The sequence below is a fragment of the Xiphophorus maculatus genome, chromosome 9, assembly GCF_002775205.1.
Source record: "Xiphophorus maculatus strain JP 163 A chromosome 9, X_maculatus-5.0-male, whole genome shotgun sequence".
NCBI classification, from domain to species: Eukaryota; Metazoa; Chordata; class Actinopteri; order Cyprinodontiformes; family Poeciliidae; genus Xiphophorus; species Xiphophorus maculatus.
Genome location: NC_036451.1, coordinates 31,062,066 through 31,087,216, shown reverse-complemented (window position 1 = coordinate 31,087,216; position 25,151 = coordinate 31,062,066). Strand labels below are relative to the sequence as shown.

Sequence of the window (25,151 nt, the reverse complement as noted above, 5' to 3'; positions counted from 1 at the left end):
TCATTAGTTGGGAAGAAAACCAGTCAGAACCGGACCTGTTGGGTCTGAGTGGAAGTCACTGGGTTCCAGTAGAACTCAGGTAATAATAAAACATAACTGTGTGCTTCCTGCTGAGCCATGCTTTAGATTTTCTGCTTTAAATCTCCGTTTTTCTGAATTAAAAATTAAAAATTTTCGTCCTGGATCATCTGCTTTTATTGTGAAACCTCTGATCGGAAATGACGCTTCCCTCTTTAATCCCTATCCGCCGAGTCTGCCTTCATTGAGTCACCCGAACCGAACCTGATCCTTTCTGTGAAGAATGGGGCCGACAGGTGAGTGGCTGCGGGCCGGTTTCACGGCACCGGGAGCAGTTTGCGGTAAAAAGCGTTTTTCTGTAGGGATTTCAGCCTAGCGGCTTCAACCTGCGGGAGCTAGCTGACAGTTAGCATCATGCTAACACCTGTGACATGTGTTCAGAGCTCACCTGCAGCACGCTGGTTCTGTACCGGTGTCGGTTTTGTGGTGAATCAGATTGATAAAGAAGTTATTATATCTTTAGTTATTTCCGGTAATTTGTTTTAATTTAATTTAAACTTTCCGATCTGTGTAGCATGTTGCTAACAGTGGGAGCTAACTGACTCATCAGTAGCTCCGGTCTGCTAAGCCTGTCAGATTATTGATTATTAGTTGATTATGAGGTGATCAGGTCCAATCAGAGCTTCTTTAATCACATCTGGAATAAAACACAATTATTTTATCAATAAGTATTACAAAGATTAGCGATGTTATGTAGCTAAGCCTGGAATTATTAGGTAAAAGTGTAGTTCATCAATGAATGAATGAAATGACAAACATCTGAACAATAAATGTTATTAAACAGAAAAGATATGAATTTAAATGATATTAATGATCCAGAACAGGACAGTTTTCTAACTGATTTCATTTTATACCATTAGATTAGGTTAATGTAAATTCTGACTCTAAATTATTTCCATCCTAATAGTCAGTCTGTCCTATTAAAATAATAGAATATACTTTATTGATCCCCAAGGGAAATTACTTATTTGCTGACAAACTACTCCATCCAAGCTGCAAATATTAGTAAATACAAATAGAACCATATGCAGTATAAAATGAATAAAAGTTATACATGAAAATGTGATTGCAAATTGAATAATTAAGAAATTAATACATTATTATTAACCAAACATAATCAGCACATTTAGTCTTAACATAAATTTAACTTTCATTTACATTAATAAAAGTTAATTAAACATTCATTCTTCTTGTTCAGGTGATCTAGGTCACCTGGTTGAAATCTATAGATCAGATATTACAATCCATGCGATCACAGATTACAATCCATCCTCCCCCCCCAGTGGGTGAAGTTGATGCTGACTTTCTCAATGGACTCAATAACTTCTTTGGGAGGTTCGAGGCACTGAACAGTACTCCGGCAAAGAAAACTGTTCCCCACCAGGAAGAGGAGGCACTCTGCCTGGACACAGCCGATGTGTTGAAGACTCTGAAAAGAGTCAACCCACGGAAGGCCCCAGGCCCCGACAACATACCTGGGCGGGTGTTCAGGGCAGTGTTGTATAGTAACGAAGTAAAAATACTTCACTACTTTACTTAAGTATATTTTGGAGTACTTCATACTTTCCTCGAGTATGAAAATTTTTGATGACTTTCACTTTTACTTCACTATATTTCCGAACTTAATTGCGTACTTTTACTCCGATACATTTTCAATGTGTGGTTTAGTTACTCGTTACAAAAAAGCGAGAGAGAGAAACGCAAGTGTTTTGACCCCACCTACTGATTAGCAAGTAGCAAGCAGGCTACCGAACAAAGTCGGTAGCCTGCTTGCCTGGGCTTGTTCATCACCACCAATAGGATACACCTGTTTCGCTTCTCCCATTAAACACAAAGCAAGTCTCGCAATCAGGAACAGCCACATGGAGGAGGAGACGGAGACCACAACGACTGCAACTACGTCGGACACGGCTCCAGGGGAACCACCAGCTGGTGATAGGGTGACCAGACGTCCTCTTTTTCCCGGACATGTCCTACTTTTCAGACCTAAAAAGATGTCCGGGGGGAATTTAAAAATTGTCCGGGATTTTGGTCAATTGCCTCAAAACACATTACATAGCTTACAGTGCATTGTAGGGCACTGCGCACGGCGCTGCGTGTCACGTGATCACTGAGCCGCGTCAGTGGGCAGCATAATGACCAGTTGTGTGCACCACCTACTGACTGATTCACTGATTTGTGAAGTAGAGTAATCGTAACAGCTCTTTTTCTTCATGTTGGCTGCATTTTCTGTACTATTTATTTTTCTCATTTTCAGCACTGACCTTACTTGAAGGGAAAACTTGAGGCTTACAAAAACTTTGTATTTTCTGTCCTGGAGGGTATACTAAGAAGCTGGTCCAGTTGTAAAGCAGGTTAAGTTAACCTTGTGCTATAGGTAAAGCACCTAATTTTCTTAACTAAATGATGCCTGCAGGTATATCTATTAGCAGGTTTAATTTTGCCTGCACTTGGCTGGGTACATTATTTTAAGTGTATTTGACAAGTTTACCAAAATATAAAAAATGTCATTCAAACTGCATTTGCTTTGTTTTACTTTTTACTTGTACTTTTCATTACATTACTTGAGTACATCCATTTTTACAGTAATTTCCATACTTAAGTACAAGAAGTTTCAGATACTTTAAGACTTTTACTCAAGTAACATTTCAGTCAGTGACTTCGACTTTTACCAAAGTCGTATTTTGGAGAGGTACTTGTACTTTTACTTGACTCTGAGATTTCAGTACTTTATACAACACTGGTTCAGGGAATGCGCAGGTCAGCTGGCTGGTGTCCTAACAGACATTTTTAACACCTCACTGGACCAAGCCACAGTACCAGCCTGTCTCAAAACTGCCTCCATCATTCCGGTGCCAAAGAAACCTCAAGTCACCTCTTTCAACGATTACCGGCCTGTGGCACTGACTCCCATCATGATGAAGTGCTTTGAAAGGCTGGTAAAAGAACACATCGTCTCCAGACTCCCCTCCACATTCGACCCGTTCCAGTTTGCCTACCGCCGAAACCGCTCCACTGAGGACGCCATCTCCTCCGCCCTACACCTGAGCCTGGCTCACCTGGAGGAGAAGAACACTCATGTGCGGATGTTGCTCCTGGACTTCAGCTCAGCGTTCAACACAATCATCCCACAGCATCTGGCAGGAAAACTGGGACACCTGGGCTTCAGCACCCCCCTGTGCAACTGGCTGCTAGACTTCCTCACCGACAGACCTCAGTCAGTCCGGATCGGACAACACACCTCCGATGTCATCACCCTCAGCACAGGCTCCCCTCAGGGCTGCGTCCTGAGCCCTCTGCTGTTCACTCTGATGACACACGACTGCGTCCCCAGGTTCGCCACCAACCACATCGTGAAGTTCGCGGACGACACAACGGTGGTGGGCCTCATCAGAGACGACAACGACCTGGACTACAGAGAGGAGGTGGAGCAGCTGGTGGACTGGTGCAGAGACAACAGCCTGATCCTGAACGTTGACAAGACGAAGGAGATGATCGTCGACTTCAGGAAGAACCGGCCCAACCACGCTCCACTGCTCATCAACAGCTCGGCTGTGGAGGTGGTCAGCAGCACCAAATTCCTGGGGCTGCACATCACTAACGACCTCACCTGGACTGGGAACACCACGTCTCTGGTCAAGAGGGCACAGAAACGCTTGTATTTCCTGCGGAGAATGAGAAGAGCACACCTGCCCCCGCCCATCCTCAAGACGTTCTACAGAAGCACCATAGAGAGCATTCTGACCAGCTGCCTCTCTGTGTGGTGTGGAGGCTGCAGCGCCTCCGACTGGAAGAACGTGAGGAGAGTGGTGCGGACAGCAGAGAGGATCATCGGGGCCCCCCTTCCCTCCATCCAGGACATTTCATCCCAGCGCTGCGTGTCCCGAGGCCGAAACATCATCAGTGACCCCTCACACCCCCACCATGGACTGTTCTCCCTGCTGCCCTCTGGAAAGAGGTTCTGCAGCATCCGGTGCAGGTCCACCTGGTTATGAAACAGCTTTTTCCCACTTGCCATCAGACTGCTGAACTCTTAACTGGACTGCACTCAAAATCTGGTCTCCACTTTATACCTTGCACATGTACAGAGCTAAATAACTTCTATTTTACTGTCAGTCCTGCACTTTATATTTTATATTTAGATTTATATTCATATTTTATACTGTATTTTATTTTATTCTGGAGTAACCTCACAACATTGGAACCTTAAACATTGTCCTGAGCCGTATGCAACAAAATTTGGTTCTGTATTCACCCTGTGCATGAAAATGACAATAAAGTCAGTCTAAGTCTCTAAGTCTAAGTCTAAGATAGGTGGCTGTGTCGATGCCTGATTAAAATACTTATAAACATATTAAGTCTGTTGACAGAGTTCTTTTATTAATATGTTCTTTAATAAATCAACAATATTAAAGAACATATTTCTGTTGCCATGATGAAGATGGTATTTGATGTTTCCATGGCAACACTCGTCCGGCTGCAGGGACCGGTTCAGCCTGCACTCTGTTTCCTGTTCACATCTGATCCAGAATAACTGAACAAACCGCATCATCACCTTCATCTCACAGTGAAGGAAACGTTTTCTGCTCGACGATCATAAAGCGTTGCTAAGCAACCTAACAGATTATATATGGGAATATACATAAATAATATTGTAATTAGGTCACAACAGCAGTATTAATATCTAATATCTGAACCAACAGTTATGATCATTAGAAATATTCAAACCACACTAAAAATGATCTGGAGGTTTTAGTAAACAGAAAAACAGATGTTTTGGTCTAAAATGAAGAAGATATTATTTACTGCAACCATGTTGCTTGACCTCTGACCTCCACTTATTATTCATATATTTATGCAGTAATTAAAAATAAGTTTGAACTAAATGTTGTTGACACATTATGATTGCTGCAATAATAAAATGAGCTTACTTTTAAAAATTGTATTCAGGACATTAAACTTGCAGAAGGTTTTTATGAACCTCTGGTGGATTGGAGAAGGGTCCTCAAGAATGTAGCTGACCATGGAGCTGCCTGATTTTCATTGTTGTTTTATTAAAATCTGATGGTGTTGATAAAAATAAAATTAACAGGAAATTACTTCATATTGCTTCATAAATTATAATTCACAAAATTAAGAATAAAAGTACACAAAAGTAGTATATTTGCTAAAATCTCCCAGAGGATTAACCCTACTTATGTTTTATAATTTTTCTTTTTGCACTCTTTAAGTGGAACCAGATTTAGACAAATTCTCAGCAATGAATGAAACTTCTTAATATTTAAATAAATATATTTGTTGTTCATAATCAGCCCTTCCTCAGTTGTTGCATTGATTTGGTGTGGAGAGATTCAGATTTTATCTTCTATTCATTTTTCTTTTGCTTCCCATTAAAATTAATGTTTTCTTCTTTTAATGTTGCTAATTTACCAAAACAAAGTGAATAAAAACAAAACACTAAACTAAAAAAACTAAAGAAAGTGTTAAATGTAGGGACCATGTGGGGTCATGTGACTTTGGTGCCTTTATGTTCTGGCTTCTGATTGGCTGAGCGGCCTTAGATATGTCTGGTTTACATTCAAAGTCTCGGTGGAGGCACTTCGAGGAACGTTGCAGCATGTTTCGAGTGTCTGGTGTGGCGCGATTGGAGCCGTTTTGAGCGTTTGACATGTGGAGTGGATCCAACATGACCAGTAGGGTGTGAATACTTTCTCACAGACGTGCTCACCTCTCCGTGTGTCCAGGTGAAGTGGCGTTCGGCAGCCCGGCGGCAGTCTGCGCAGAGAACCGTCTGCGCTGGGACCTGAGCCCGGAGCAGATCCGGCAGCGCTCCGACGACCTGATCCAAAACACTAAGGAGGTTTACGACGGTGTGGGCCGGCTGGAGCTGGACGCCGTTACCATGGAGAACACGCTGAAGGCGCTGGCCGACGTGGAGGTGGAGTACACTGGTGAGTCCGCTGGGGGTCAGAGGTCACACCACAACCAGCTTCCTCTGCTCAAAAGGTGTCTGGGAGGGATGGAGCTCTCTGCTGGGGTCAGGGGTCACCTGGGGATCTCCTGCTTTGTCTCTGGTGGAGCTGAGTCAGCAGAGCCTGAATCAGAGCGATGGTGCAAATCCCATCAGCAGTTTGCAGACAAAGCAGCTGAACCAGCAGCAGCTTTGTTCTCCATGAAAACATCTCCAGCTCCTGATTGGTCCGTTCCACCAGCCTGCTTTCATTTATTCCAAAATAAAAGTCTTTTAATTTAACAGTCATATAACAAAGTAAAAGTGAAGATTGTCTTTTTCTCCAAACCAGTCCAGCTTAGAAATGGGTCCAGACCGGGGCGTGCCGTGGTGGCGAAGCGATTAGCGCGACCCGTATTTGGAGGCCTTCAGTCCTCGACGCGGCCGTCGCGGGTTCGACTCCCGGACCCGGTGACATTTGCCGCATGTCTTCCCTCCTCTCCTTCCCCATTCCTGTCAGCCTACTTTCGTAAAAGGGACACTAGAGCCCACAAAAAGACCCCCTGGAGGGGTAAAAAAAAAAGAAATGGGTCCAGACCGGGTCATGTCAGAACCCGATCCAGACTGGTCCAGTATTATTTCAGGACACCTGAGGCGGGAGCTCCCTCTAGTGGAGGCCAGAAGTTCTGCGGATGGAGACGATCCTGCTGGTCTCTGGAGAACCAAACGACTCCTGAGCTCCAGGAAACATTCATCAAGTAAAGTTGGTCTGATTGAAGGTTAAAGGTCTGTTTTCTCTCCTGCGGTGGCCCCGCCCCTCTGCTCTGGCCCCGCCCCCTCCGCTGTGACTCCGCCCCGTGCCTCAGTCCAGAGGAACACGCTGGACTTCCCCCAGCACGTTTCTCCCTGTAAGGACGTCCGGGCAGCCAGCACCGAAGCTGATAAGCGTCTGTCCGAGTTCGACGTGGAGATGAGCATGAGGGAGGACGTCTACCTGAGGATCGTCGCCCTGCAGGTGAGCTGATGTCACGGCCGGGAGCTTCAGTTGACCTCTGACTCTCAGAGTGGCATGGTGAGTGATGTTTGTTCATCTCTGCAGAAGAAGACGGAGGGCACCAGCATCGCTCCGGAGGCTCGGCGCTACATGGAGCGACTGATCAAGCTGGGCCGGAGGAACGGCCTGCACCTGCCCACCGAGACCCAACAGGTGGCGCTGCTTCCTTCTCTCTCCACTTTAACCTGACTGTTTTCACACCTGCTGAAGCAGGTTCTGGACTGAGCGGGCTCTGCTGAGGTTCTGGAGAACATGTTGCTCTAACAGCCTCCTCCATCGTTCTTCTTCTCCTTCCAGGAGATCAAGAGCATCAAGAAGAAGCTGAGCAACTTGAGCATCGACTTCAACAAGAACCTGAACGAGGACACCACCTGCCTGAGCTTCACCCGGGAGCAGCTGGGTGAGTCCTTCTCCAGAACCAGAACCTCCACATGGTCCAGAGCCTCCATTGTCCTACCACAAAGTCACAACATTTATCACTGGACTGACTGAATCTGGAGGTTCTGGACAGTTTTCCATGATGCTCCCAGTCTGAACTGGTGTGGTTGTGTGGGACCACCAGGTGGGCTCCCTGAGGACTTCCTGAGCTCTCTGGATCAGGCCGGCGACCAGCTGAAGATCACGCTCAAGTATCCTCACTACTTCCCCACCATGAAGAAATGCTTTGTTCCAGAAACCCGCAGGAAGCTGGAGGAGGCTTTCAACTCCCGCTGCAAGGAGGTCTGTTCTCCCCGGGGCTGGGCTGGCCTGCTCCACCGTGGTTTGACCTCTGACCTCCCCAGCTGTGTGTTTCCAGGAGAACTCGGTGATCCTGAAGGAGCTGGTGAAGCTGCGAGCTCAGAAGAGTTCCCTGCTGGGCTTCAGCACCCATGCTGACTTCGTCCTGGAGATGAACATGGCCAAGTCTGCCAAGAAGGTGGCCAGCTTCCTGGGTGAGCCCAGCAGAGCCGCAACACCGGCCAATCAGAGATGCGCTCAGATTAGTACCAATGTTATGGTGATATCTAACTATATCGTATATCTTGTACATATTTCCCAATGTTTTCTACATCATGTAAGGGTCTCATGTCTGTCCCCTGTCTCTGTCTCAGAGGACCTGTCCAGGAAGCTGAAGCCTCTGGGTGAGGAGGAGCGCTCCATCCTGCTGCAGCTGAAGCAGAAGGAGTGTGAGAAGCGAGGTTTTGTCTTTGATGGACAACTGCACGCCTGGGATACGCGCTACTTCATGACCCAGGTAGGAGGCGCGCCCTGTCCGCCCTCACGCCGCTAGGCCGCTGACCTGCGTGTGTCCCCAGGTTTTCTCTTTGGCTCTCGGTGAAGGCAGACGCTTTATTTCCCTGCTCCCTTCCTCCACTTGCTCTGTTTCTGTGTTGCTTCTTTTGGAGTCTTTCTTTGCACATCCTCTGAATCTACAAATTATGGATCTGATCAATTGGTCTCTCAATGCAATTGATCAAATTTTCTCAACGAGACGACTGGGCACAGGAGATCCCTCTTGTCTTGCGGGGACACACCTGGAGGGATACATCCTGGATTTATTCACGATAACAGGATTTCTGTTTGGAGTCGGCGGATACCTGGCATATCGACAAATTTGTGACGGATTGGGCCGACTAGCAAACACTCAGACTGACATGTTGTGGGACAGAGACGTAAGTTGGTTGCGATTCTCTCGCAGGCAAACTTTGGGTGCTAAAACTCACCAGCGGGATGGAGTCCATCTTGGAGAAGTTGCTAGTTTCGGCCTGATGGAAACAACCATGCTAATTTGGATGATTGGAATCTGCAGAGATGTACTGGTGAGACTCTAGGGTCATTTAAAATTCAAGATCTACCCAATCTAAAGCACTTTGCCTGTTTTGTCTGAACTGGCTCCTTATCTCAAATCTCCTGGATGAAATGTAAACAATCTCCTCCCCTCTTCTGAAGACAGCCATGCAATCGCTCAAGGACTTGCTCTTAGATAATACCACCCTATCAGAGACTACGAGAACTGTTCATGGAACGACAAATTCCATGAACAGTCTTATGCAGACCATGAGACTGCAAACACGTCTCATGGTCACACATACACGTTTCTTCACAATTTCTTGCCCTGTCCATCTGTATAGTTTATTACTTTTAGAAATTGTGGAGTACTCATTACTTCAGCTTTACACCTGTTAGATTATTATCCAGAGAAACTTTATTAGTTTTATTCATACTGACCCAGCAACCCAGTACAGGAACATCTGGTTATATATTCACTCAACCCAGAATTGGAATCAAACTATTAGTTAGAACAAAAACATCTCCTGGTGTTTTTATTCCTTTGTATTATTTGAATGTTGTTACTTGAGATCAACATTATCAGAACAAGATTCCAGAGAAACACGATCAGTGTAGGAATCACCGACTACTTATTCTTAGACATGGGTTCTACTTTCTGTTTTCTTCTTTTGTTCTTTCCTTTGGTTTGTTGTTTTTCCTCTTATCCATGTAAAGACCTTATTGCTGAAAACGTGTTGTATAAGTAAAATGACCTAACCGTACCCAGGTGGAGGAGACCCGATATGCGGTGGACCAGAACCTGCTGAAGGAGTTCTTCCCCATGGAGGTGGTGACCCGCGGGCTGCTGGAGCTGTACCAGGAGCTGCTGGGCCTGAGCTTCCAGCTGGAGGCGGCGGCGTCCGCCTGGCACCCTGACGTGACGCTCTATTGCGTCAGGGACCGCGCCACCGGCCACGTGGTGGGCCAGTTCTACCTGGACCTTTACCCCAGGTCAGAACCGCAAAAGGAACCGGGTCGGGGTACTTGGTGCCGGGTCAGAACCAGAACCTGTGTGTCCCTGCAGGGAGGGGAAGTACGGCCACGCCGCCTGCTTCGGCCTGCAGCCCGGCTGCCTGCTGCCCGACGGCTCGCGCCAGATGTCGGTGGCGGCCATGGTGGCCAACTTCAGCAAGCCCACTGCGGCGGCGCCGTCGTTGCTGCAGCACGACGAGGTGGAGACCTACTTCCACGAGTTCGGACACGTCATGCACCAGCTGTGCGCCCAGGTCCGCCGCTGAATGGTGAGGTCACAGAAGGTCACGGGGCTCCGCCTTCTGACCCGCTGCTGCTGTGTCTGCAGGCAGACTACGCCATGTTCAGCGGGACGCACGTGGAGCGCGACTTTGTGGAGGCGCCGTCCCAGATGCTGGAGAACTGGGTCTGGGAGGCGGAGCCTCTGCAGAGGATGTCCCGCCACTACAAGACGGGAAAACCCATCCCGGCAGAACTCCTGGACAAACTCATCAAGTCCAGGCTGGCCAACACCGGTACGTAGAAACACCGTGGTTCTGGTCCAAACGGGCCGGCTCACAGCCGCTGATGTTGCTCACCGGTCCGGTCCACAGAACCTCTGGTCAGAACCTGCAATAAAAAAACGTTCAGCAGTCAGAAATCCAGCGTCTCTCTAGCAGAGCAACAGGTTTTCAGTTAAACTTTGATTTTCAGTGGCACATAAACATTTTTCACTGATTATGTCGCCATGGTTACTCGAAATGCCAACAAAAGTAACAGCCCGGATGCCGAGTTGGGTTGCATTTTGAATTGGGACGCACTAACGGTGAAAGAAAGCAGCACTTTGTTACGAAGTGTAGAACAATAAGGGCCTCCCATGCAAAGCTGTGGCCGGCCCCAATAATCACAATAATCACAATAAAACTATTCCAGCCTATCAAACCATTACTGGCTTCAGAAATGCTGAGTTAACATCTGAAGAAACACTTTGAGTGTCAGACTGCTGTCCTACCAGGTGGTGGCAGCAGAGAGCCGCCACTGAAGCTCAGGAGGCCAACAGTTCCTCCTGAAATCAGTAAAGTAACTATGTCAATGTCAAATTTATTTATATAGCACTTTAAAAACAGGCATAAAACTGCACCAAAGTGCTGTACAAGAATGACAATAACACAAATGAATAAAAACAGAGAATCAAAACACTAGTTCAATTAAATACCAAGGAATAAAAATGAGTTTTAAGAAGCGATTTAAAATGATCCAGGCTGTGGGCAGATCTAATTTGGAAAGGAGGATTGTTCCATAGAAGAGGAGCAACAACAGAAAAAGCCCGATCTCCTTTCCTCTTAAGTCGGGTCCAACTAAGTTTCTTTTGGACTGCAGGGCTGTTTAACCTGCGGCAGATCGTTCTGGCCAAGGTGGATCAGGCTCTGCACACCAGAACCGGACTGGACCCAGCAGAGGAGTACGGCCGGCTCTGCCGGGAGATCCTGGGGATCCCTGCGTCACAAGGTCTGTCTGTCTCTCTCTCTCTCTCTCTCACCCCCCCCCACCCCCACCCCCACACACACACACACACACACACACACACACAGTTGGCTGGAAATGCCAGCAGTGAAGGATTACATGTGGAGAACCACCAGGCTTTCCCTTTCAAAAAAAAATCCCATGAAATTCACATGTGAAACCCACATACCACATGAAAACTGCACATGTGGTTCACACAAACATTCACATGTGAATGATGTGAATCACATGTATACATGTGATTTTGGGACGTTTCATGGTAAAACCCATTTGTTTCCCATGTGCATCACGTAGGAGTCACATGCTTTCACATGTGTATTATGTATAAAATATGTGATACACATGTGCATCATGTTGCCATGTGAATCACATTTTTCACACATGTGAAACACGTGTGAAAAATGTGAAATACTTGAAAATATATAAAATTATAAAATAATGGGAAAACATTTTTTACAATGAAAATTTTCAAATTCTTCATGTTTTTCATTTTTCACAATATGGGATGAATATGAGGTCACATGTCAATCTCATGTCATTGTATGAGACATAACTTCATACTAAAGTAAAATTGTGATTTATAAATTTATGAATCAAAACTTCAAAAACAAGAATATATAGAATAGAATAGAATTCAACTTTATTGTCATTGCACTGTCACAAGTACAAGCAACCAGATGTAGTTTGCATCTATCCAGAAGTGCTCTACGAGATATAATATTTATTTACAGATGTACAAGACTATGTATGTATGGACTATAAGGGGTTATAGCAAGAGATATAGATATTGTGTATAAATATAAATATGGGAGCTATATGCACAGATTATACAGAATATACAAGAATGTTAGGGAATGGATTATAGATAAATAATGGCAGATAAAATGTACAGGTTGTATGTGTGTGTGAAGAAAACAGTCCGTGATGTGTGTGTGTGTGAGGATAGTCCATGTGTTATTGTTGTATGAGAGGATAGGGGAGTACAGTCCTTATAGTTTATGTTTTATGTCAGGAGGCGTTCAAAAGCCTGACAGCTGTGGGAAAGAAGCTGTTCCGGTGCCTGGTGGTTCTGGTCCGTAGGCTTCTGTAGCGCCTCCCAGAGGGCAGGAGGGAAAAGAGTGTGTGTGCTGGGTGAGTGGAGTCCTTTGTGATTTTCCCGGCCCTTTTCAAACACCGCTTCCTGTAGATGTCCTTGATGGCAGGGAGCGGTGCCCCGGCGATATACTGGGCAGTTTTCACCACCCTCTGCAGCGCCTGCCGGTCGGAGACAGAGCAGTTCCCGTACCAAGCTGTAATACAGTTGGTGAGGATGCTCTCAATGGTGCAGCGGTAGAAGTTCGTGAGGATCTCTGAGGACAGGTGGTTCTTCCTCAGGGTCCTCATGAAGAAGAGGCGCTGATGCGCCTTCTTAATGAGTTTGGAGCAGCTGGTCGTCCAAGTCAGGTCCTCGGAGATGTGGACTCCCAGGAACTTAAAGGTGTCCACACGCTCCACCACTGTCCCCTTAATGTGGATGGGTGGATGTAGGTCAGCGTTCCTCCTGAAGTCCACGATAAGCTCCTTGGTATTCTCGGTGTTCAGCTGCAGGTTGTTTTTGTCGCACCACTCAGCCAGACGGTCTACCTCCTCCCTGTAAGCGGCCTCGTCATTATCTCTGATGAGGCCGATCACTGTGGTGTCGTCTGTGAACTTGATGATGGCGTTAGAGCCGTGGACAGGTCTGCAGTCGTAGGTGAAGAGGGAGTAGAGGAAGGGACTCATCACACAGCCTTGTGGCACTCCGGTGTTTATGATGATGGTGGATGAGAAGTGGTTGTCCAGCCGGACACGTTGAGGTCGACTGGTCAGGAAGTCGAGCAACCAGTTACACATGAGTGGACTGATGCCGAGGTCTGTGGGTTTGGTAATGAGTTGTGATGGGATGACAGTGTTGAATGCTGAACTAAAATCTAAGAACAGTCTGGCGTAAGTGTTCTTACTGTCCAGGTGAGAAAGGACAGAGTGCAGCGCTATAGAGACTGCATATGTCCATAAATAACTATTTATTTATTTCTGTTTGAAACTGAACCAGAAACAACTTTTCACGTCTGAGCATGACACCAAATCAGGCCCAGACAATAAGCATGTGGGAACCAGAAACTTTGTTCTGTGTCAGGATAAAGAAAACACTTCAGTTGATAAAACTATGATTGAAGAAAAATCACGCAGTGTTAAAAACAATAACACGTCAATTTATGTTTCCCAACTGGAAGAATAAAACGCAAATATGATAAATGGTGATGTCATCATAACAGCGAGCTCACTCGTCGGCCGCTGACGCGCCGCGGACACGAGGGAGAAACGGCCGTTTGATTCTAACTTTATCTGTGACTGAAATCAGCTGCTGCCTGTTGTCATTAAAAATGTAACGTTTATGTAGTGAAGCATCAAATCCGATCTAATCTGACGTTAAGAGGAAACAGTCATTTGTTTTGGGAGCTGTAGGACTCGAGATAATGTCTTCAACCGTAAAATCGGCCAACATTCAGTTAACGTTTAGCTAGCTTAGCATGACTTTAGTACTAAGGAAAAGTTCACCAGTACGTCACTATCAATGCGCAGTACTTTGCAGATTTATATTGCTGTATAAATATTTTTGATACGCCTGGCGATTCAAATCAAGTAAAACATTTTTTACCTTTTGTTGGAAAAAAAACAAAAGTCCACTTTATCCATAATAAAGAAAGCTCTCAACCGAAGGTGTAACATGGATACACATCCTGATCAGATTAATGGCACCTTTAGAAAATAACCTTTTAGCAGATATTAAACATACACGAAATATAAACATGTTAAATTATTTTTAGTACTTTATCAAGTACTAAAAACATCAACATGAGATTCTGTAACAATCAAAATGTTATTAAACATTTCAAAAGGAGAATAATAACTTCTGTGTAAACCAAATGAATCAAACTTTGTATTTTTCAGTTATGTGATTCTGACTCCACAGCTGGTATAAATAAACCTTTGCTCTGCTGAGATGAGTTATGATGTGTATTTAATATAGCAAACTTTAAAGACACAAACATTGTTTGGGTCTGGTTGGAGCAGCTGGTCAGTAGATTGACCATCGATGTCACTGGATTCTATAAAATGTGGCTTAAAGCTGAGATGCTGATGTTTGGATGTAAAAATATATATTCTCTCTGCTAATAAATCTATAGTTTGGTTTCTGTCAGTTCTGTAAAGATACAAGAGAGAACAAGACAAATTTATCTTTTATATTGAACAATACCTAGTGTCGACTAGATTCTTCAGATTCTTTGCTTGACTGTGTCATTTCCCTGACCACCGATATTCCTGACTCAAAGCAAAGCAGCAGCTCATGTGACTCACTGCCACTTTTGAACGGCGCACAGTGAGTCACATGATGTCCAGTCCACTAGATCACTGAGCGGACTTTCCATTTACGTTGTACAAATAAGTTTAAAAAGCTTTACCTGGCTGTTAATGCTTTGAATACAACGTGCAGCTGCTGCCGAGTTACATAGAAGCAGGAACAGAAGGAAAGAAGGAAAGGGGCAGGAGACGTTGGGGACGTGAGTCGGGGGACGCATGTCCACACCAGTCCTTCAGCAAGTCAGGCCTTTACTCTCAACCAGCCGCTTTCCCCCCATTTTTTAAACCGTCCTCAACTGTCCAACAGCACGAAATGAAGAATCCTCTAGAGTGAGTGGAGGGGGAAATCTTTGAAATAACACGAGATTTAAATATAGTTCAGATTTAGCAGAACCATAAATCCTTTATTTTGCATCATTTTATTTTAGAAAGCATCTTAAACTTTTATTTCACATGTGAAAACTTGGGAATCACATGGATTTTTACCACGAAGAATTCCAAATTCACATGTAAACGCTTTGACATGTGTCTCATATCATTCACATGTGAGAATTTGTGTGAACCACATGTGCATGTTTTATGTGGTTCATGATTTTCAGATGTGATTTTTGCATGTAAAATTAATGAGATTTCTTTTACATATTGAGTTCAATCATCTGATCTTTACATGGAAAAAAATGTAAATGTGATTACATGTTGCATAAACCATGAACAAAATCCTTCATCACATGTGCAACATGTGAACCCATGTGAATTTTGGGGGATTTTTTTGTAATGGCTGTGATTGGTGTTTTTACTTTATATTAATAACTGCTATAATTAAAAAATTTTTTTTACAGATGCTGATAATATTTACTGTTGAGGGAAGAATTTAACACAGTTATTGGCAACTATTGACATAAACAGATCATCTCTCAATATTAACAAAACGAAGTTGATGTGTTTGGAAAATATGAAGTACAATGGAGAATCAGGGCCAGACTGTTGGATATATTTTTAGAGAAGGAAGTCATACCAGTAAAATAAAAATTCACTATTAACAGAATAAAGTCATAAAGTTACTACTTTATTTATTTTACAATTTTATTCTTGCATTATTACAACTTTATTCCCAAAATTCTCAACACAGTCGGAAAAGGAAATTGTTGGAGATATGATATTAAAAACATGATGCTGAAACTAAATTCAAATATTTAAGGAATATTGATTTATAAATGAAGATGGAGACAACATTTTTTTTTTTCCAAGATGGCGGCGCACGCAGTTGCAGCGGCCCATTGCTCTCTCGGTCGGTGCTATGCTATGTTTGGCTGCTTGTGAACGTGTTGATTTGTGTTCCGTCATGTCAGACAAACAAAATATACAGTCGGGACGATCTCCTGACGATCGGTTCCCGCTACGAACGAGATGTTACAGCTGATTTTCAACGCTTGTTCAATATTCCGGGGGACATAGCGAGGAGCCCCGGCGCGCCGTGGATTACCATTCCAGCAGGGGGGAAGCGACGGCGGCGTAGAGAGAGAAGGCAGAAGCGGGGCTGCAGGGCCGGCCTGCTAGCTAGGCTACGGAGGCAACCACACAAACCACCGCTCCCCAGCCTGTTTCTCTCCAACGCCAGATCCCTTGCAAACAAGATGGATGAACTGAGACTACAGGCTGCATCTCACAGCACAGTGAAGGACAGCTGTGTTCTTCTGATCACGGAGACCTGGCTGCATCCAGACGTAGCGGACTCTGCCATCGAGCTAGCAGGCTACACAGTACAGCGCCGCGACAGAACGAAGGACTCCGGTAAGAGCAGAGGAGGAGGCTCTGTGTACCTGAACAACACCTGGTTACTAACACAGCGACTGTCATCAGCCATTGCTCCCCAGACCTGGAGTATGTGACTGTTAGATGCAGACCAATATACCTCCCCAGAGAGTTCACCGTAGTCATGGTAACCGCTGTTTACATCCCACCGGATGCTAATGCTAAAACAGCTATTGGACTTTTGCATGGCAGCATTAGCAGAGCATCTATCCAGATGCTGTGCACATCATAGCGGGGACTTCAGCCATGCAGACTTGAAGACGGCGCTCCCCAAGTTCCACCAGATGTAAAGTGTGCTACAAGAGAGGCTAACACTCTGGACAAAGTCTACTTCAACATCAAGCTAGGCTACAGGGCTAGACCACTTCCTCACCTGGGTCAGTCGGATCACCTGTCCCTGCATTTAATTCCTGCTTATGCCCCCCTCAGGAAAACTGCTCCAACCAACAGAGGCAGCCACACTACACCAAGCGACCCACAACACCACACCCCTCGTTGTAGAGGAGCACGAGGTGAGGCGCACACTGCGGGCCGTCAACCCAAGGAAGGCTGCTGGACCTGATGGCGTCCCAGGACGTGTTCTGAAAGACTGCGCCGATCAGCTGGCTGGAGTCTTCACCAGGATCTTCAACCAGTCCCTAGCCCTGTCTACAGTCCCATCCTGCCTGAAATCTTCCACCATAGTCCCCATACCCAAGAAACCTCACATCTCCTGCCTCAACGACTACTGGCCAGTGGCACTAACCCCTGTGGTGATGAAGTCTTTTGAAAAACTGGTCCGGGGTCACATCACAGCACTTCTCCCTCCTGGCTTTGACCACCACCAGTTCGCCTACAGAGCCAACAGATCCACAGAGGACGCTGTGATCACGGCCCTCCATGCTGCTCTGTCACATCTGGAGCAGCAGGGGAGCTATGTGCAGATGCTCTTTGTAGCCTACAGCTCTGCTTTTAATACCATCCTCCCTCATAGACTGGTGGACAAACTGGGGGACCTGGGCCTCCCTCACTCCACCTGCATGTGGATCCTGAGTTTCCTGACCAACCGACAGCAGAGAGTTAGGGTGGGAAAACATACATCCACTGCCCTCAGCCTTAGTACTGGCTCTCCACAGGGCTGTGTGCTGAGCCCCCTGCTCTATTGTCTGTACACATATGACTGCACCTCTGCCCACCACAGCAACACCATCATCAAGTTTGCTGATGACACCACAGTGGTGGGCTCATCTCAGGAGGCGACGAGTCCGCCTACAGGGGAGAGGTGGAGCGGCTGGTGGTGTGGTGTAGGGAGAACAATCTGCTCCTCAGCAACTCAAAGACAAAAGAACTCATAATAGATTACAGGAGGAATAAAACGGACATTACACCACTAACCATTGGGGGAAAATGTGTGGAGAGGGTAGCTGATTTCCGTTTCCTGGGGGTCCACATTGAGCAGGGCCTCACATGGAACATGAACACCTTGGAGCTGATAAAAAAGGCCCAGCAAAGACTGAACTTCCTGAGGGTTCTCAGGAGGAACAGCATCAAGGAGAAGCTGCTGGTGTCCTTCTACAAGTGCTCCATAGAGAGCATACTGACCTACTGTATCTGCGTCTGGTATAACAGCAGCACTACGGTGTTGTGTCTACCACTAGGTGGTGTACGAGAATAGGATAGAGAGAGGAGAGAGAAGAAGAAGAAGACATAAGATGGAGGAAAGGAATTCTTGATGTTGCTGTACTGCAGAGCGAGTAATGAATAAAAGCTGTTAAGGGTTCTTTGTTTACTTGAGTTTCTACCTCGTCCTAGCCTCCAAACATAACAATTGGCGACGATGACGTCTGTGCCCATGCCTGCACCGTTCCTGCCCTGCAGTGGAGAACCTACGGTTCCGTTTTCCACGTGGCGGAAGATGTTCGAGAACTACTTAACGGCTATTCATGCTACTGGAAATTCCTGGTCCGATGCTAGACAACGTGCTTTACTAATTCATGCACTTGGCTTCGAGGGACAACGTTTATTTTACACCTTGCCTAACGTCGGTACTTCATATAATGAGGCAATGACGGCGTTGGAACTACAGTTTGCACCGAAGGTGAACGTTGTTGTGGCAAGACATCAATTCCGACAGAGAATGCAGATGGCGGATGAGACTGTGCCTCAATACATGGCTGCTTTACGTGAGTTGGCTATCACATGTGCTTATGGAACCATGGAAGAGGAGATGCTACGGGATCAGCTTATTGAGAAGGCTTATGCACCGGAGGTGAGAAACAGACTCTTATTGGAATTTTCACTTACGTTGGACACCGCTATCACGCTGGCGTGTCAAGTGGAAAATGCTCTTCAGTCCTCCAAACTCCTCAGTGGAGCTACTGCTGTTCACACGGTTGCCCAGCGCGGACTTACTCAACGCAAGGATAGGTACCGGAAAGGCGTTTCTAAAAATAGCCACACCTTGCAGCAGACAGCGCGAGCTTGTTATCGCTGTGGATCGACAAATCACCTGGCGAATGCACGAGATTGCCCTGCAGCCGCAGCAAAATGCAACAGCTGTGGTAAGACTGGACATTTTTCTAAAGTTTGCCGCTCTGCTAAACAAGTTAGAGAAGTAATGCCTGAAGTGGTTGTGCTCATGTTAACCTCAAAAGAAGTTAACTCTACTGACAGACTGCTTTGCAAAGTGAACATTAAAGCTGCGTCAGGGGAGGCTACTGATTGTGAATTACTGATTGATACAGGATCATCAGTTTCTATCATACCAGAGACTCTGTACAACAGACATTTTCGTGAGAGTGATCTAACTGCACCTCATGTGAAATTAGTCACTTACTTGAAAGAGGACATTCCTGTAATAGGATGTTTGGAAGCCACAGTTACCCTTGACAACCACACTGCTCCTGCTTCTTTGTATGTGGTTAAAGGAGGATCTGCATTACTCGGAATGGACCTAATAAAAGCACTGAAATGGACATTTAGCCATGATTCAATCCATGGTCCACCTCCTGAACGTGCTTCTTCTGCTGCACCTGTGTTGCTAACAAAAACAGACTCTGCTTCTATTGGCTGTGTTGCTGGGTTTGTGCACAAAGTTAAAATGCGTCAGGATGCAGTCCCAGTTCAGCAAAAACTCAGACGACTTCCATTTGCAGTACGAGAAGCTGTGTCACAGGAACTGGATCTACTTCTGAAGGAGGGCATTATCGAACACATTGATGCTTCTCCCTGGATTTCTCCTATTGTGGTCACAACGAGAAAGGAAGGCAGACCAAGACTATGTGTTGACTTGAGAGAACCTAATAAAGCTATTGTTGCAGACAGTCATCCTTTGCCCCACATGGACGAGCTTTTAAGTGAGCTCAGGGGTGCCTATGTTTTCTCCACCATAGATCTGGCATCTGCATACCACCAACTTCTACTACATGAGAACAGTCGGGACCTCACGGCTTTTATTACACACAAAGGACTTTTCCGCTACTGCCGTGTGCCCTACGGGTTGGCCTCTGCTCCATCTGCATTCCAGAAAATGATGGAAACTGTGCTTAAAGGGCTACCTGGTGTGCACAATTACTTGGATGATGTAATTGTTGCAGGATCTTCTCTACAGGAACATGACAGACGCCTGCGTGCTGTGCTCCAGCGTCTTACGGATGCAGGTCTGACACTCAACATGCAAAAATGTACATTTAGACAGTCCAGCCTCAGATTTCTTGGCCACATCATTTCCAAAGATGGCATCCTTCCTGATCCAGACCATAGTGCAGCTGTCCGTGATGCCCCACCACCACATGATCTACCATCTCTGCGCTCCTTCCTGGGTTTAATCTCCTGGTACAGTAAATTTCTTCCCAATTTTGCCACAGTAGTGGAACCAATGCGGGCTGTACTGAGAGACACTGTTGACTCTGGTTTCATATGGACTGAAGGGGCTGATCAAAGCTTTAAGGAATTAAAGGAGCTTTTACTGAACAGTCCTGTTCTGGCTCTTTTTGACCCATCTCTCCCAACCATTGTCACTACAGACGCTTCAGACTACGGACTGGGTGGTGTGTTGACTCAAATACACCCAGATAATACTGAACGAACTGTTGCATTTGCGTCTCGAACTCTGACCTCTACAGAACGAAAATACTCTACAGTGGAAAAGGAGGCTCTTGCTTGTGTGTGGGCCGTGGAAAAATGGAGGTCTTATCTCTGGGGCCGACGTTTCACACTAAGAACTGATCATCAGGCACTGACAACACTACTCGCTACCAAAGGCATTGGGCGTGCTGGAATGAGAGTCGCACGCTGGTCTGCACGTTTACTATGCTTCACCTACGATTTGGAATACAGGCCTGGATCACAAAACCAGGCTGCAGACTGTTTGTCACGGTTGCCACTCCCTATGGACTCTACTCCTGTAGATGAACCTGACATGGTTGCATCCATTGTGTCAGCTCTGTCTGTCGCTGAGTTCACTTCTGCTTCCTCTCAATGCCATGAACTCACACTCCTCCGTGGACAGATAGAGAAGGGCTGGCCAAAGTGCAAGAAGGATGTGGACCCTGTCTTAATACCATACTTCCACATCAGGAATGAACTTTCTGCATCTCAGGATCTGGTCATGAGAGGTGAACATCGATACATCGTTCCTGTTGCTTTACGTGCTACTGTCATTCATCTGGCACATGAAACACATCAAGGTGTTGTTCGCACTAAACAGAGACTTCGTGACCTCTACTGGTGGCCTCAGATGGACAAAATGGTTCAGTCTGTTATTTCTTCATGTACGACCTGCCAAATGAACGACAAATCTGCTCAAACTGCTCCTGCTCCTCTCCAACCCATTGAACTGCCGAACAGACCGTGGGAGAAAGTGGCTCTAGACATCGTGGGTCCCTTTGAAACTGCTGCTTCTTCATGTAGATTCGCTATAACATTAGTGGACTATTACAGTAAATGGCCAGAGGTGGCATTTTCTCACACTGTAACTACTGATGTTGTTCTCACATTTCTACGCTCTATTTTCAGCAGGGAGGGGAACCCCGACTACATAGTCACTGATAATGGGCCGCAGTTTCTTTCCAGCTCTTTTGCAGATTTTCTCAGAGAAAGGGGAATATCTCATCTGCGTACAAGTGTGTACCATCCACAGTGCAATGGTGCTGTTGAAAGATGGAATAGAGTTCTTAAGGAGACAATCCTAACTGCTGAACACATGCAGAAAGACTGGAAAACTACAGTGACTGATTTCCTACAAAACTACAGAGCAACGCCACATAACACAACTGGAGTATCTCCATCAGAACTACTGCACAACAGGAAGATGAAAACAAAAGTGAACATCTTTCCAAGTTCAGAGAAAAGCAGAAAATGCACTACAGTCCAAGAAACAGTTAGACAGAAACAAGAGAAGTCTAAACAGTATACTGACAAGCGCCGTGGAGCAAAGACACCAACATTCAAACCTGGAGACATGGTGAGGGTAAAAAGACCTGATCATGTTCGCAAAGGCTCATCAAGATTTACTTCACCGCTGTCTGTTGAAAAACAGATTGGAGGAAGTACTTATGTACTCAGTGACAATAAAAGGTGGAATGCTGCCAGACTTTCACGCTATTCTGCAGGTATTCCACGTGAACCAACAAAACCAGATAAGCATGACCCTGTGGTTCAGAGGAAAAGTGCTAGAACTTCTGCTCGACCTGTGTGGTTCAAGGACTTTCAACCAGGTTAAACAAAAGATGAATAAATGCATAAATGATTGTGTGTTACATGTTTAGGGTTCAGGTGAACTAATTCTCATGGTACAAACTGGTTACAAATACCTGGATTTTATGTTTACAATAGTTAAATTTGGTAATTATTTTCCATAGTAACTTCAAGTGTTAGAGTTTAAAAAGTACAGGGTTGCTGAATATATTTGTTTGGTTGTGTGTACTTAAGTAATTACCTACTTTGATTACAGCTAAAGTTATAGTTGTGACATACAAACTGTTAAATGAGGTTGATGTTCAGTCTTATACTAAATGGGTACATGCAATCTTTTCAAGTAAGGGGGGAATGTTGTGTCTACCACTAGGTGGTGTACGAGAATAGGATAGAGAGAGGAGAGAGAAGAAGAAGAAGACATAAGATGGAGGAAAGGAATACTTGATGTTGCTGTACTGCAGAGCGAGTAATGAATAAAAGCTGTTAAGGGTTCTTTGTTTACTTGAGTTTCTACCTCGTCCTAGCCTCCAAACATAACATACGGCTCAAAGGAAAGCTCTCCAAAGGGTTGTGAATACAGCCCAAAAAATCATTGACTGCCCTCTCCCCTCACTGGAGGACCTGCACAGCGACCGCTGTCTAAGAAAAGCACAACACATCACAAAGGACACTTCTCACCCTGGACCTTCTCTGTTCACACTGCTGCCTTCAGGCAGAAGATACAGAGCAACCAGAACCAGAACCAACGTCTCAGAGACAGTTTCTACCCGACAGCAATAACAAAACTAAATGCAATCAAAAACAACCATTAATCATCATGAATGATGGATGTGAGGATGTGGCCGTTCTTATTTATTAGGTTTTTTTGTTTTTTTTCCAGTTTGTTGATTCTTACATTGTGTGTAAATTGTGAGACAGTTATTTTTTGTTTTTAAGCATATGCACTGACTGATGGCACCTTTTAAATTTCGCTGTCCTTGTGACAATGACAATAAAGATCTATCTATCTATCTATCTATCTATCTATCTATCTATCTATCTATCTATCTATCTATCTATCTATCTATCTATCTATCTATCTATCTATCTATCTATCTATCTATCTATCTATCTATCTATCTATCTATCTATCTATCTATCTATCTATCTATCTAACATATGAAATATATGCAACTATTGCAAAGACCACAGTAAGTCTACAAATGTCTGAAATGATGCAGCTTTATGTATTATTTACCAATCACTTCCCTTTGTAACCAGTGAGCCCATACTGGTTACCATACTGGTTACCATACTGGTTACCATACTGGTTACCATACTGGTTACCATACTGACACCATTTGTGATGATTTATAATTCAGAAAATGTTTTCCTTTGGCTGTTCTAGGACATTCTGAACAGATTTCCTGTTTTCAGCAGTTTTTCTAATAAATCACATCAAAATGTTACTCCATTCACTCTTTGCACTATTATCTTATCTTATCACCATCGATCATAACTTTCTGGATTTCCTTTATAATTTCTGAAAAGTTTTCAGTCAGTTTGTTCATTTCTGTTCTGGTTTCATCCAGTAGCTGTAAAAATATTAATATCAGCTGCAAACCGAACTGTGACGCTTCAGAAACCTCACATCATTTATGTAGAGACAAACCACTCGGGTCCCTACACTGACCCCTGGGGGACACCATAAGTAATGTCACTGACACTCCCATGGTGGTCCCCTACAGGAACCAACATGCCGGCCACCTTCGGCCACCTGGCGGGGGGCTACGACGCCCAGTACTACGGCTACCTGTGGAGCGAGGTTTTCTCCATGGACATGTTCTACGCTCGCTTCAAGCAGGAGGGCATCATGAACCCCCAGGTGAGCCCCGCCTCCCTCCCCGCCTGTCCAGTCAGATGGCCAGGCTGCTGAGTTCTCTCTCCTGATTGGTCCTTCCAGGTGGGTCTGGACTACAGGAAGTTCATCCTGCAGCCTGGCGGCTCCGAGGACGCGGCGGACATGCTGAGGAAGTTCCTGGGCCGGGAACCCAAACAGGAAGCCTTCCTTCAGAGTAAAGGGCTGACGGTGGAGCCAGACGCCGGCACGCCCTGCCCCTGCTGACCAATCACAGCAGCCGGCCACGCCCTGCCCCTGCTGACCAATCACAGCAGTCGGCCACGCCCTGCCCCTGCTGACCAATCACAGCAGTCGGCCACGCCCCAGTCTGAACTGTGGACTGAATTTTCTAGAAAAATCCTGTAAAATGTTCCAGAGAATAAAAACTTGAGTTCATCTGAGTCTGAACACGTTTTTGCTGAAAAGTCGGAGGAGTTTAGAGAACAGGGGGCGGAGCTTAATGGAAATCATTTTAAACTTTAAAACTCAAGTGATGTTTAATCCTCTAAAGATTCCAGGTTTGATGAACGGAAATATAGAACTGTAATCTAGAAGCTGCATTTGATCATAATCTGACTTTAATCCTGGAAACTGAAACATTAAAGTTTAAATATTCATGTTTAAAATGTTCTGTGGAGAGAATGATGCAACTAGAGCAAAATGACCAAGAACCCGTTCCAATCCAGTTCTAATCCAGCATAGAACTGGTTTCATAACTGGAACCAGTTCCAATCCAAACTGGTTCTGGTCCGGCATTAGAACTGGAAATAATGGCTTTATTTCCATTCAGGTCATCATCATTTGAGGGAAACCAGGTTACAGTTTCATTTCAGGTTTAAACCAAGAATGATACAAATGTTTATTTCTGAAATCGTTGTCATGGAAACACAAAGTTTATCGTTTCTGATATTGGAGCATTTTGGATTCACAGATCAGTTACACGGAAATATTCACTCCCACGTTTCACCCTCTTGTTTATATGATCCATCCATCCATATTCTTCCGTTTTATCCGAGGTCGGGTCGCAGGGTAGCAGC

General features: G+C 45.2%; 1 protein-coding gene across 1 annotated transcript; it reads left to right on the top strand.

Annotated features, from left to right (window-relative positions):
* Nucleotides 1-210: 210 nt before the first annotated feature.
* On the top strand, nucleotides 211-24,515 carry thop1 (thimet oligopeptidase 1). Its single transcript, XM_023338976.1, has 14 exons — nucleotides 211-314; nucleotides 5,823-6,029; nucleotides 6,895-7,043; nucleotides 7,128-7,235; nucleotides 7,380-7,482; nucleotides 7,645-7,802; nucleotides 7,879-8,014; nucleotides 8,174-8,316; nucleotides 9,619-9,842; nucleotides 9,916-10,117; nucleotides 10,192-10,378; nucleotides 11,223-11,351; nucleotides 23,963-24,099; nucleotides 24,178-24,515. The coding sequence occupies exons 1-14, from the start codon at nucleotides 302-304 to the stop codon at nucleotides 24,337-24,339; spliced, it is 2,058 nt and encodes a 685-aa protein (XP_023194744.1). The 5' UTR covers nucleotides 211-301; the 3' UTR covers nucleotides 24,340-24,515.
* Nucleotides 24,516-25,151: the final 636 nt, after the last annotated feature.